The 14,346-nt window shown below is 47.2% G+C and overlaps 1 protein-coding gene across 1 annotated transcript in view; it reads left to right on the top strand.

Annotated features, from left to right (window-relative positions):
- Positions 1-14,064, top strand: part of AGBL4 (AGBL carboxypeptidase 4) — an 882,078-nt gene extending 868,014 nt beyond the window's left edge. Inside the window, 2 exon segments of the mRNA XM_066192785.1 lie at positions 2,405-2,501; positions 13,913-14,064. Of these exon segments, the coding sequence (XP_066048882.1) occupies positions 2,405-2,501; positions 13,913-14,036 (221 nt within the window). The 3' untranslated portion in view covers positions 14,037-14,064.
- The last annotated feature ends 282 nt before the right edge of the window (positions 14,065-14,346 follow it).

Below are 14,346 nucleotides of genomic sequence, written 5' to 3'. Positions count from 1 at the left end.
GCTCAGCAGGGGAACTGGATTCCTGCAGGTCGGGGTTAAGGCAGAGTTGTAAGGCAGGAGCTCGTGGAACCACTTCCTCAGCTGCACCCACTGCCATCCAAGGGCTTCCTCCCCCAGGACAGCAGGTCAGGTGCTTCCCACTGTGCAAACAAAAGAGACAGAGAAAAGGGCAGCAGGGCTACTTCTGGCAGAGCAGCTTTCTGAGATTGCCACTGACAAAATGTCCTAGAGACTTTACTGAGTCCAATTACCACTTTATGTCTTTAAAGTGACGAGTAAATGAAAGAAACTACAAGATCAAGCCATGTTAGTCTCCTCAATCCCTTAAGTGTCTGACAGCCCTCTCCCCTTCTTCCTCGCTTCCTCAGACTACTCTGAACTCTTAACCTTCGCCACCGCTTTGAGTCCACATCCGCAGCAACCAAACTACCCCCAGCCATCCCTAAATTCCAGAAACAATCACAAAACGCTTTCAGAGCAACACTGCCCTCCCTCGAATTGCTAAACTTTAGGCTGTCTCCAACTTTCTGAGCCTCCCCGCATGCAGGGCTGGTCTTGGCCAGCAGTGCTGGTAGGCTGAGAGGGGAGATCGCTGGGCACTGCCACAGCCGGGAAACAGCCACTGCTGATCCACACAGCCACTGCTGAGCCACACAGCCAGTGCTGATCCACAAGCCAGTGCTGATCCATACAACCACTGCTGATCCACACAGCTGCCTCTCCCTGTCCATGCAGACAACAGCCAGGAACACGAGCTGCTCTGGCTCTGCCCTGCTGCTCGCCAGGAGAACAAAGGTGCCCACAGCACATATGGAATTAGGATCATAGTGAGCGTGTCAGGATAGATCCCCAGGAGGCACAGACCCATGGAATCATCCCCAGGCACAGCAGTGGGAGCTGGAGAAGCAGGACAAGATCGTTGGAGGGAAAAGCAGGGTCTGGAGTCATCCTCAGCCACTAGACCTGACTGCAGCACTAGCAGAGCTGGTGGCTGGATTTTTGTAGAAGTAAAAACTGTCACGTCTGTTTGACCTTCCTTACAAATAAATAAGCAATGAAGAGATCTCACAGTGATGCGTGAACCTGATGTCTCATGCTCACTTGTTTTGATGTGTCTAATGTAAGTGGGCGGGTAATAAAAGCTTCATTTAGAAGCCAGTGTTTTCAACAGCACTGCTGGAAGCCCCTGGGATGCTGCACTTCTGGAATTTTCCTCTAATGGAAATATCAGCAGATAACTATTGATAAAGCAGAACATGCATACATGCACACAGAACAACCCAGCAATGGTTTATCTTCCTGCACTGCTGGGTGTTGGATGCAAAGGTCTCTTCAGACTCCCCAAGTTCTGTACCCACCTCAGCTGCTGCAGCCCTGCTGAAATGCTCCTCCAGGGCAGTGTCCTGGAGCACCAGGTGGTTATTGCAGCCTGCGTAGGCATCAGTTCAAAACAGGCAAATAAAGGAGCCTTCAGCCCCCTCAGCAGAGTTGTGGATAATGGATATCTCCCCACTGGGCATCACCCTGTGGATGATAAGGAGATGCTGCTGTGTAACAGGCAAACTTAATGCTGACTTTTCACATGAGCAGCAGATTCACTCCCTGGACATGTTGTCTGCGATATAGCTTTTCAATGCAATCCACAGGTCATTCAACTTCTTTGTAAGCAGCTGAGTCTTCAGGAAGGTCTGGTTCCTGTGCCCCTGAGGTCTCCATGGCAGCTTTGATGTGCAGCACCTGCCTAATGCTGGGGTTAGGGGTCAGCTGAAGGAGAAATCGTGGCTAGTGAGGAGAGAAGACACACCAGAGTTACTGCTGAACTTGTCCTTCCAGGTCGGTGCTAAAATCACCACTTCAGGTCCTGAACACGACACAGGGAGAGAACAGTGAATTCTCCCTAGACACTCTGGGGGTCAGAGCTAAAGGTGTGGAGGGCTACAGCATTAATCCCAACCTTCACTACACTGGTCCATGGCAGGTTCACACCATGCTATAGCCGACCTTGTATCCTGGATACAGAAATATTGCCTGCATCCAAGCATTTTAAGGTAATTATTTTCCCTGAATGTGGAAATTGGAGGACCCCTTTTGTCTAGTGTATTATTTCATGAGAACCACAGGGATCTGCAGCCAGGCATGGGGGAAAGGGAGATTGTTTCCTCCTGTCTGTGTTTTTATGCAGCATCTGCCTGTGAAAGCAAGAACCAAACATGATGACCCTCACCTTATTTGCCTGTGTAAGTCATTTTTGCCTGAAGCCTGAGCTCTGTGGGATGGTTGATGTAAAACTTGCTCTTGCATTAAATAGCAATAACTTACCTTCAGACTCTGCTCTATTATTATTATTATTATTGTTATTATTTCTAATGATTTTTAAAAATGCTCCTTAATTAAAAACTCACAGATATGAAGCTTGGAAGAAATGTGGCCAGGACATTCTTGGATTACTACAGGCTGAACTCCTTGGTGGAGGGACCACTAGCACCTACTCCTAAAACTCGGTAGGTCAGAAAGCAATTTCTCTTGCTTTAGTTGGGCTGCTTTTTTAATACCTTTTATGACTAAACTTCAGTGCTACTGCATTATGGCTTTATAATAAGTGCTAGTCCAACTGTGCTTATTTTATTGAAATTCCATTTGGAAATAAAGCATTTATGATCAGGAAAGATACCTGGTTTATGTCTGAAAAAATATTCAGAGGATTTTGGAGATATCGAAATCTTTCCTGAATTCTGTCGGCTGTACACCAATCTCACACCAGTATCTTTAATGGACTTACCCTTCATTTATCTCCTGAGAGCGAATCAGACCCACTTTTATTTCGCAAAGTTTTAATTCTGGAAGCGAAAACAACTTCAGCGCTTCAGGGAGTTGCTGGCAAGCCTGTGTTGAGGCAGAGTTCCCCACCCCACCGCCCCCTGGAGCTGCTGCACTGCTGGCAGCAATGGCAGTTTCCTTCTGCCAGCCCAGCTGGACACTTTCCCAGGGGATCCCCCCTCGCCCCGAGCCCTTATTCCAGTTTCACAACCAGCTCAGTGGGTGTTAGGCCAAAAGGAAGTGGGATGTGAAGTCAGGCACTGGTGAGCAAGGCACAACGGCGTGAAATGCCCGAGCTTGGCTCCCTGCAGCACTGCTGGCCCTTTTCTGGTTTTGGCCAACTGTGTCCTTTCAGTGTCCCTTAGCTTGTGTGAGGAGCAGGGGAGATACCACTGAACTGTTTATGGAGGACCAGCATTCCTTGAGCTGGAAAAGATGTGTAACAACATGAAGAGGGGAGCAGAGCAGGAACCAGAGCACCTGTTTCATGGGAAACATCATATTCAGTATTTGCCTCTGTTCTGAGAAAACAGCAATAATGCCTCCAAACAGAAATTTTTCAGTTAAATGCATTTGAACCAATTGGAATGTTTCATTTAGGTTTCAACTTTTAATAGCACAACCAAATACAGTTTATATTTTGCAATGGAAAAGGCAATTCCAAATTGGCAAGGGAGGCAGCTAAGCCTTGAGATTCACCCATTCCTTCTGGCCACTTTTTTCCTCCCTTAAAAAAGTAGCTGTGGGAATGTTCCTTCTTTGCAAAGGAACACTTTCCTACTGAAGATTTTCTAGTGATGTGTAAGATGGATGTTACAAATATCAGCCCAGACCAGAGAGCAATTGCTGGAGTTCCTTCTGCAGCCTTTAAAAATCCTCTCATTGCAGTCATTCTGGCAGTTCCTTATATATGTGGTCAGAGCCAGGCTGCCTGTGTTAGGCCTCCTTTGAGCCCATCTCCCTTCTCTGTTTGTGATCTTGACACCACAGTTTAGGCTGGCTCAAGGAGGATTGTCAGCACTGCAGTTCCGAATGCTCTTATCTGCAGAGACCTGCAGGGTTAGCAGAGAAAAGCATCCAGCATCTTCCTCTCCTCCAGAAATTGAATGTATCATTTCTCTCAAACTCCCAGGGGCCACAGCCTCCAAGGCTAAAAACCCACAACTATTACTGAACCTAATTACCACCTGACAGCAAAGTGCTTTTCCACAGCATCATTCAGTTACCTCATCAAAAGGAATGTTTGTTTTCTTTCTTCATTTTAAATCAAAGAACCACTGACAGTGGTAACTGAAGCATTTTAATCTCATCAAATATCCATGTCCATCTCTATAGAGACAGCCACGCCAGCAGGAAAGATACACATCTCTAATCGGGTAGCACAGAGCCAATTTTTCTTGTTCCCCCACCAGAGCCTAATGTGGTGAGGGATCTTTTGTTTGGGGGTGCTACCTCACAGTAAAATCCTAAATACAGTCAATGTTCAGCCCTAAGCCCACAGATGTTTAAGGAATGGATTTTTAAAGATTCATGTTGTTAATTTTCTGATGGATTTCAAATACTGGCTTTTCCTTGGAAGTAGATAAATGCCTTCTATTTGTATCCTGGGCTTTGTCACCTGACATTTGATCAGAGCTTTTGTATCTATATATACACCTAAAATGTACACCACTGAAACAAAATTGTTCTTTGAAGCTGCTGTGTTAACTGCAATCCTCCCCAAAAGGAATTCTTGCAAACTGCTGGGAAACAGAAGGGAGATGGCTGTGGCTTTAAATATGCCTTGGCTAGGCAGTGGCACCAGGAAAGGACTGGAATATGTAAAATGATACTAAATATCTGTGTAATCAGGACTAATTATATGGCACGGTTATTAGTGGAAACAGGACATGTTGTGCCCACAGTTTATGAAAATATATTAAAACATTACTGGATTTCACATAGTCATTGAAAGAAAGCCGCAGAGTTAATAAACGTGTAAGGGACAACTAATTGCCTGCTTTGTCCCAGACTAGGACAGGCAGAACAATTTCTGTTTGAGGGAATTAGTGCAGCCAAAATGTGTTAGAATGACAGGTCTGGAAATAGCAACAACCTGCAACACTTCCAGAGCATGTCTGACCGTAAAGAAGGAAATATTTAGGTTGAAACCACCATGTTTTGGAGAAGGAAATTGAAACACAAAAAGGGAGAGGTGGACCTGAGGGTGAGAAATAGGGCTGGTACCCAAATTCAGGCACTTTTACAAGAGTTTTGTCCGTGCAGTCAGGCTGTCAGAGAACAGCCATCCTACAGCACAGTCAATGCAGGCAGTTCAGTGGGAATGGAATCAGGATCATCTGGAGTGAGAGGCAACAACTGATGCAACAGTTCTGGTTACAGAACAAGATTGAGGCTGGAGATGGGGAACCCTCTGCTACCAAAAATGCAGCTTATTTCAAGGGTCAAGAGAAATAACTGTATCTGTATTCTGTGTAGAATGTGATTATGTGCCTGTAAGTGAATCCAGCTGGTTGACTGGACCTGTGGTAAAATTCCACTTGTCCTTGCCTATGGGAACCCAAATGCCACCTGTAGATCAACAAATTACACAATCACAGATTGGTCTGGGTTGGAAGGGACTTTAAAAATCATCCAGGTCTATCCCCTAGATGGTGGACCTTCCACTAGACGACCAGATTGCTCCAAGCCCCATCCAACTCGGCCATGAACACTTCCAGGGATGGGAAATCCACAGCTTTTCTGGGCAACCTGTGCCAGTGATGGAGCCCAGCACAGCTCATCCAACTCCTCCCAGAACCCCTCAGCCCCTTCCCTCTGACTGAGATTCCTCCAGCATCCCCCCAGTTCCCCTTGGAGTGACCCCAGTGACCACAGAGTTTCCCACAGCCTGTAAAGGAAGGTCAGGTTTCAAGCAGTAACCCCAGTGTTTCCTGCAGTCCTCATGGCAGGGAGACCCTGTGATTCCAAACAAACACCCAGTTCACAAAGATAATGTCTACCATGACCAACTTGCTAAGTAATTACTTTCCTGAAAGTGATGTGTCTGCAGCAAGGTAGGAAAGCGTCAGTGACTCAGCTGAGGAGGGCCAGAAGGTGAGAATATTTTCCTCTGTGAGCTCATGAATTAAAAGCCTTGCTGAAAATGCTGAATGCCCTTTGGAGTGACAAGCCAGCAGGCCCATGAATTTCTATCAGGCAGCTCTGTGCTGCCTGGAGAAGAGAGCACTGCCACTTAGCTGTGCTTGAGAGAGGCTCAGAGAGGCCGTCCTGGACACCAGGACAGCTTTCTAAGGGTGGGTTGAGTGGGCACAGAGCAGGAGAGAGCAGTGCAGAAAGGGGCTGTTGGACAGCAGTGAAGGTTCATGCCCTTCCTCTCATTCCTTTTCTAAGCTGTTCAGTGACCAGAGACTTCCACTCCCAGTGCACTCACTGGCAACCATTTGAGTGGGGCTCCCTTTGATACTGCCAGTGGCACAGGGAGCTCTTCCTCTTACTGAATCTCTGTCCTGCTCTCACCTCTTTCTACTTGTGCCAGAGGAAAGGTGAAGATTTCTTGGGTTGAAAGTGTGAAATGTCCTCCTCTGAAAGAAGGCTGGCAAAAGGTGAAAAATTTGTAAGAGATTAAGAGACAGCAGAGTACAGCTGTTACAGGAAATGACTACGGTGGAAAAACAGAACTTTTGGTCAAAAATTCACAAATGCCAGTCAGCTTGCACTGCCTGAAGCTCATTGCTTTGCCCTTATCAGCATTTCTCTGTTCTTTCACTCTGGCTCCCTGGCTGCAACAAAGCCCTGCTCCAGCACAGCATCAGCAGAGATCTTCCCTCTTTAGACCACTGACATTTTTTGTCTGAGAGCCACCAGGTTCGTGTTAGTCATATTCTGGACACATTGAATTTCAAATTCTAGATGTCCTGAGTGTCTCAGCTCTGGCAGAGATTAGGGAAGATGGGCTTTGAACAGAGACAGTGTGGGTATCCTGAAAAATCACGCCTGGGCCTTGCTGGTGGAGCATTCTGCAGCTCACGTGTGCCCCAATATTTTCCTGTAGGTAAAACCCAGGTGCTCTGCTCCCAGAAGTGTTGGAAAATAAATTCCTTCCTATGTGGGAATCTTACAGTTGCTGCACTGATATATGAGAAAAAAGCCCAGGAGAAGATGAATAATTCTAAGTGTGGGGATTTGATGGCATGTGGCAAATAATGCCTGGGGCCACACACGGAATGAAAAAAGGACAGAACAAAATATTGACTGGTCCTTCATTAATTGCCGCCTGTCCATCGTGCCCTGAATAAAGCAGCAGCCTTGTTGAAGAAAAAGTAGGCTGTGATGAGGTAATTAAAGACCCCATCAGAAGGCATATATGCCAGGAGGTTGAATTAAAATTGCTCTGACAGCCTTTATTCTGGCAATTCCTTCTTCTGCTGCTTGACTCTGCAGCTCTAATGATGATGTATGAGAGCACAGCTGTGTCTCCAACAGGCTGGATCTGCCCACGGGACCGTCCCACCAACCTTGGGGGCCATGTGCACTGTCTTCTGCACCACACTGGTGGGGATGGGGAAAGTCTTTGTGGGTGGGCACAGTCTGATCAAAGGTGGGTCCTTCTGCCTGAACAACTCCTTTTGAGCCCCATCTCAACACTGAACAGCTGTGCCCAGATGTTGTGTGCGTGGGCTGACAGGCTCTGATACCATCCCAGGGCTGTGCTGCTCTCTGGCAGGTGCTGAGTGTGGGTCCTTCTGCCCCACTGGGTTTGGAATGTTCTCCCCAGTTCACCTCTACCTGTGTTTCAGAAAAACTCCTCTCTATGCTTTCAAGCTCAGGATTTTTGAGGTTTCACCTATATCTGGTTGTGCTTTCCTTGACCTGGCCATGACTGATGTGAGAGCAGGGAGTGAAGCCACCTCCCTGCTTTATTCCCGAAAGGCTCTGTTTCCATCCCCAGCTCGCTTGTCCCAAACTTAAATTATTGTCTTCTCGTCTTTTCTCCCACCATTTTCGTGGCTAAGAGGAGAGCAGAGTATAATAACAGAAAAAATGTTCTAGACCAAATGTGAAAGGTCAGCAAAACCTCTTACAGTTTGTAGAGGAGGGAGGAAATGGAATGAGGGCAGCAAAATAGAGAAGACTCAAACAGTTTCAATTTGATTTCCAGGTCTGTAAATTGTATTAATAATGGGAGCACTACTAAGGTTTAAAGGCAAATTACCTGCTTTACCTAAAAAGTTAATTTTGGGGCATTGCCCCCCTTCTTTATTAGTAATTATAATCTGACACCTCGTTCCCACCCGTCTGCACGTTTTGTGTAACTCTTGATGCTTGTAGCTCTCACTAAAGAACATCTTCCAGGTTTTGAACGGTGGCATTTGCGTGGGTTCAGTGAAAAGGATTCATTTACAGAGTTTAGAGATGTGCAGTGCTTGGCCAGCTCCCAGCAGAGGCTTCACCAAAATTCCTCATTACAACAATTAGCTTCTCAAACACTTGGGAACGAGGCTGCCAGCTGCAGGGATTTTACCCTGGATTTAAGCACGTGCACACTAAAGCACATGCAAACACCCAAATACATGTCCAGCTCGGTCCTGCTCTTGGGGACTCCCTGAACAGAGGGAGTGTAAAAATACTTCAGGATGGGGAGCTGGTGTGCCTGACAGGGGGCCAGGCAGGCAAAAATAATCTGCATTACTGTATGAAGCACACTGGGTCCACGTTAACGATCCCTTTCAAAATGAAGAAATGAAGGTGCTGTCAGCTGTTTTAATTTAATTTACTCCACTTTAATTTACTTTTTGGAAATGAGCTAAATGAATAAATTGAATTATGGCTACTTTAACTCTGAAGGAGCATATCACATAAGAGCTTGCTGTGGTTTCACTAATCAGCTTTGCATTTAAACCCTAAATGTATTTAGATTAGCTCTCACAGGCATCCTCACATAGGTATGCCTGCAGGTACCCACCTGCTTTCCTTCTCCTTCCCTGGTCTTGTTGCTCTGAAGAAGCCAGGGCTCAATAAGCAGATTTACAGCATTTGTGTTGCTTCATGCATCACCCTGGCCTGAGCTTTTCCTGCTCTGAAAGCAGAGACAGGGACCTATGTTGAAGGGTGGGTTGACATGGATAATGTCTGATGTGCACAGCACGTTAATCCCAATATCATGCTGGTAACTTGAATGAGCTCAAGAGACTGCTATTTTCTGCTACATCTCATCAGGTGAGTGCAATCCATTATTGTCCTGCTGCTCCTTAGGAAATGGGAGGACAGGAGCCAAGACAAAACCCATTCCTGTGCTCTTTGCAGCTGCCAGCTCCAGCGTCAGCAGAGGTCCACAAGGGTGCCTGTGTGTGAGCCATGTGAGCTCCTTGTAATTGTGGCTCTTTCTCTTATGTGATAGTGTGGCTCCAGCTCTAAACTAATTATTTCTGCCTCTGGGCACTGTCTCCTGAATAAAGCAGATGTGTCTTGCTGCACTGAGCTGAGGAGGAAGGCCAGGAAATGAGGGATGGATGGTAAGCAGCAGGATCCCTTCTGTGGTGGAGGGAGAGACATATGCACACCCTCTAACATCTGCCTTCTCTGTAAGCAGCCTGGGCCAGCCCCTGCACTCAGGAGGGCAGAGCCATAGCATATGGACCTGATGAGATCTCCAGGTAGTGCTGGGATTCTCCACACACCACTTTAGTGGGGTTTGTATGGCCCAGAAGTCACAGTGTGCTGTAATGGATGGGTGGGCACCTGGTAAACGCGACTATATGCTCACTTACTGGAAATGGGCGCTGGTGACCACTTGAAAAAAAAGAAAAATCAGGCCTGTGGTAATGGCTGAGGATTTCTGACCTTTGCTCTAACATTTCAAATTTGTTTTTATTGCTTCTAATTGGCCTTGCTTTGGAGCATGCACATTATCTAACTGTCAGGGCACTGGCTGTCATTATCTGCTGGGTCATTTGGTTTGTGTTCTTTATGATTGAAACTTGTCAGGCATTCCCAGAAAATACTGTGCTCCCCTTGCAGTGTCAAACATGGTGCTGCTTAATTGTGCATCCATGAGAGTGAAACATTGGGACTGATCAGGCATTGACTGTTTAGCTGTGATGGATGCAATGGAAATGTGTCTCCTCTGTATGGAGGGGAAAGTGTAAAAATTAGATCAGCAGCAGCACGACAGCAGTCAGATTTCTTAGTTTCAGGGATCAGAGGTTACCCATTTTCCCAGCCTTGATGACTCATTTTTGATGCCACTCACATGGCTTAGGTAACTTTATTTTTACCTCCCTTTGCAATTTAAACACCAATTCTCTTCTATTTTGACTTTCCCTAATACACCAGCTGCAAAGTCACTAGTTCAAATCACCCCACCTCACCTTGCTTCACAAGAAGGAAACAAAAGTCAAGAAATATGTGTGTGAAAGAGCTTAAAACATCACAGTGGCACAAATGTGCCTCCACTGGTGGCTCTGTAAACCTCAACTCATGCAAAACATCAGCCCAGTTTGTAAGTCTGCTTCCTTAAAATCCATTTAAAGGCCTTTAGGATTTGTTAACAATTAGAAATCCAGGTACAGTTATTTTGGATGTGAACTTGTACACTACATCCAGAGCAGGTGTATATAGGGCTTGTCCTCCTGTAGATGGGTTGGGAGAGCTACAGGCAGCAATAGCAACATCTCAAGTTTTGTAGAGTAAAAAAGAGCTTTGCTGGGAGCACCAGGCTGTTAGACATCAATGTGAATTATGCATCTGCTGTATTTAGATAGAAGCAATTTTCCTGTTGAAATCAGAGGTTGGCATTTTTTTCCCATGGGGTTCTGTAACTCAAAATTGTGTTGAGATCAAGCATGTAGCAGAGGCTTTTTTAGCTGTAAAGGTGAATGTATTCAGATTATTCAAGTGGTGATTTTTTGGATGTACAATTAGTTGAGTGAGAGATGTGGTATAAATTTGGTATTGTAATTGCTATGCCTCTGAGATTTCAATTTGCAAAACAGTTTGCATGGCTGCAAGATTAACTGTTGTCTGTGCGATGAACTTGTAGCAGAGCTGTGGTTTGATTGTGACTGTCAATTGGCTGTATGTCCAAAAAAGCACTTTGTCACAAGTACTTGGTGTGAACTGAGTGGTTGATTCTCATCATGCTTCAGTTCAGTGGATGGCTGACAAAGGCCAGTGTCTAAAAATCTCACCTGTAAGTGCTGTTGGCATGAGAGGATTTCCTTTTCCTGTGTTAACCAAATCAGGAAAAAGGAAGTTTAAGGCCCATTTTTATCATCTTTGCATATTTTGCATTATATTGATTCCTTCACGTGCATAGAGGAGCATGGGAATGACACTCAGCAGTGCTGCTCCAGTGACTGGAGTGGGTGCAGAGAAATGGGGTCTGCATGGAAGGCTGGCCAGGAGCTGAGCCCTGCCTGCCCATCCAGTGCTGGCTGTGCCCTGGGAATGGGCAGGAAGGCTGTCAGCAGTGACATGGGCAGTGCTGATGCAGCCCCAGGGCAAGGGATGGGCTGGCTGGCTGGCTCTCTGATGTTTTTCATGCGTCTGTTTGGTCCACAGCTGCTGCTGTGTTTGGGTCTGCAGTGTTGTCTAGGAAGACGTCAATGTAATTATACACACAACCAGACAAACTGCTTGTTCTCACTTCACTGTGCCTTTCAGGTCTCCCTCCCAGGGTCCTAATTTATTTATTTTTGTCTCAATGTTTATCTCTTCAAAATACCACTATGCCTTAGGTTGGTGATTGAACTGTAGAGAAGCAGTAAATGCTGAACTGCTGGCAGCTGTGACAGTGGGGAGGAGGGGAGGGTTGGTGGAGGTAAAGCCCTCTAAGCCTTGGGCCCCATCAGCAACTACATTATTACAATTTTTTAAAATGTATATTAAAACATACTTCTGCAAATATAATGCAGAATTTGCATTTTTGAGATATCACCTCAAAAATATTTGCAAATAAAAGCAGAGGCACTAAAAAACACACACTTTTGTGGCGAGGAAGGCAAGTTTCTCTGTGTCACTACAGAGGGGCCCAATTCCTTGGGGTGAGTCAGGGTGCAGGGATCAAGAAAACTGGGGTTTCATCAGCTCTTTTCAGTTCTTCCCAGGTCTGCTGCGTGGCCTTTGGCAGCTCACTTCACTTCTGACGTGTGACAAGGATGTGTGACAGACAGCTCCTCTCCCTCCCAGTGTTTGAGTCTCAGTAGGGTTTGGTACAGCACCAGCACCAGCCTGCCCAGGGCCAGCAGCTGCTGTGGGGAATACAAATAACTGACCCTAGAGGGAGCAGACTGAGAGCTCAAAGAGCTTATCAGGCACAAGTAGAGGACTTCTCATTTGTGTCCTGCCACAGCAGAGAAAATGAACAAAGTTGGCAAGGCATGGCTGAGGGGGCCAAGGGCTGCCCGAGGGAGCACCCTGAAGGGTCACTGGAGGCCCTTGGCTGGTGTGAGCAACACTGACAGCACAGTTTGATTACCTTCCCTGGGTTGGGAATGGATAGTTGGGTTTTGCTGCTTGTACAAAGGAGAAGCTGTTGGAAGGTGTATCTGCAGGGGATGGTGATGGCTGCTCAGAGGTGGTGCTGCTCTGGGCTGAGTGTGGAGGGACCCCATTCTCCACTGGAATTCCATAGGCAGGCTTATAGGGCAGCCAAAGATGGTTCCTCTGGCTCCTGGTCCCAGTGTTTGTCTGAGAGACAGCTTTTCAGTCCCAGTGAGAGCCACCAGTGCTGGCAGGGGCTGTGAAGTGAAGGTCCCTGCTCTGGGGTAGCCCGGTGGTGGCTGAGCCTTCCTGAATGAGGGATGGTGCTGCAGGACCCATGCCCTCTGCAATTCAGCCTCTCATCAAGTGAGGCCTCTGGACACAATGGCCTGAGTTTGTGACCCTTTTTCCCCAGGCCTGGCTCTGTCCAGACAGACAGACCAGGGCTGACGCTGTCTAGCCACTTGTACCCATCTTGCTGTTACCAGTGTGTCAGGACCTGGAGGGAAGAGGGGCAGTGAGAGTGGTGGGCTGTGAGATGGAGGATAAGTGAATAGAACCGAAATGTTACAGTATTAACTGATAATAGAGATTTACTTTTCCTTAAAGTAGCAAGAATTCATCATGCACGCTGTAAACATGCACACAGAGAAGCATTTTGTCTGGGAATCAAGTAGTGAGACTTATTCAGTTCCTTATCAGGAACTGAAGTGTTACAAAGTCTTTCCACCAGATAAGCTGTGGGGAGCTGGGGAGATGGTCCTGTGGTGCTGGGTTGTGAAAAGCTCAGTTCTTACCCTGTGAACTCCTGGGGCATCACTGCAAAAAGCACTTTGTATTTATCACAACCCTGCTCCTTTAGAGGCCAGTTATAAAACTCCCACAGCTCTGCTGGGGCTGCAGCCTGAAAGGGGCACTGGAAACTCCAAACTATACTGGCAGCTGAAATTTGGCATGAGTGCTAGATAACTGGAGTTCGATAACTGGAGTTATGGGCACAGTGAAAAAGCAGTATTACATCTTTGTGGGTTCTTTCAAGGTACTGGTCTGGATGCCTGAAATGCTGGCATCATGTGCCAGGTGCTGGGTGTTCCCTGGCCACACAGTCAGGGTCTGTCCCCAAAGACTGACCCAGCTGTGAACACCCTGGCAGTGGGGACAATCCAGCTGTGAGCAGATGTGTGAACCCAGACATCCTACGAATGGTACATGCCCCAGAAGGAAATAGTCACAGTGAGAGGAGGGCTGTTCATGAGCAGAAATTAAGAGAAGTATTTCAGGGGTACAGGAACCTCGGCAGGAGGAAACCAAAGAACTTTTCTTTCACCCAAAGAAAAGTAGTGGGACCCTTCTCTTGGAGAGCTCAGAGCTAGCACAAAGCCCTTGAAGCCTCCTGGAATGACTAACCCTGCTCTGGCCAGAGAGGGATGGGACCAGCTGGTCTTTAACCACCTCTAATTTGTCTCGAGCTGCCAAAGCCTTCCTTACAGATGCACTTCACTGTGAGACTTCACACACGGCTTCTCCTCACAGCGCACCCCGCACACGCTTACCTGCTGCTGGAACACCGCAGTGTCTGACAACACCTGTCCTCTCTCTCTTCCTTTGGCAGGAAGGACAACGTGTCAAGCTACAAATGCACTGCCCAGAGGGGCCCAGGCAACAGCCACGCTGGAGGCAAACCTGAGAAGAGGAGCCAGGCACATCTGAAGGACCCATCTCTGTCCTTGCGCTGAGGAGAGAGGAGAGGAGAGGAGAGGAGAGGAGAGGAGAGGAGAGGAGAGGAGAGGAGAGGAGAGGAGAGGAGAGGAGAGGAGAGGAGAGGAGAGGAGAGGAGAGGAGAGGAGAGGAGAGGAGAGGAGAGGAGAGGAGAGGAGAGGAGAGGAGAGGAGAGGAGAGGAGAGGAGAGGAGAGGAGAGGAGAGGAGAGGAGAGGAGAGGAGAGGAGAGGAGAGGAGAGGAGAGGAGAGGAGAGGAGAGGAGAGGAGAGGAGAGGAGAGCTGTAGGGCAAGGCAGAGGAACACGTCGCAGTCAGGAATCGATGATG

Source organism: Chamaea fasciata, unplaced genomic scaffold, assembly GCF_029207755.1.
Source record: "Chamaea fasciata isolate MVZ Bird 193981 ecotype frontalis unplaced genomic scaffold, bChaFas1.0.hap1 SCAF_10, whole genome shotgun sequence".
Classification (NCBI taxonomy): domain Eukaryota; kingdom Metazoa; phylum Chordata; class Aves; order Passeriformes; family Sylviidae; genus Chamaea; species Chamaea fasciata.
Note: the sequence above shows the minus strand (reverse complement) of the source record. Positions and strands in the feature narration are given on the sequence as shown.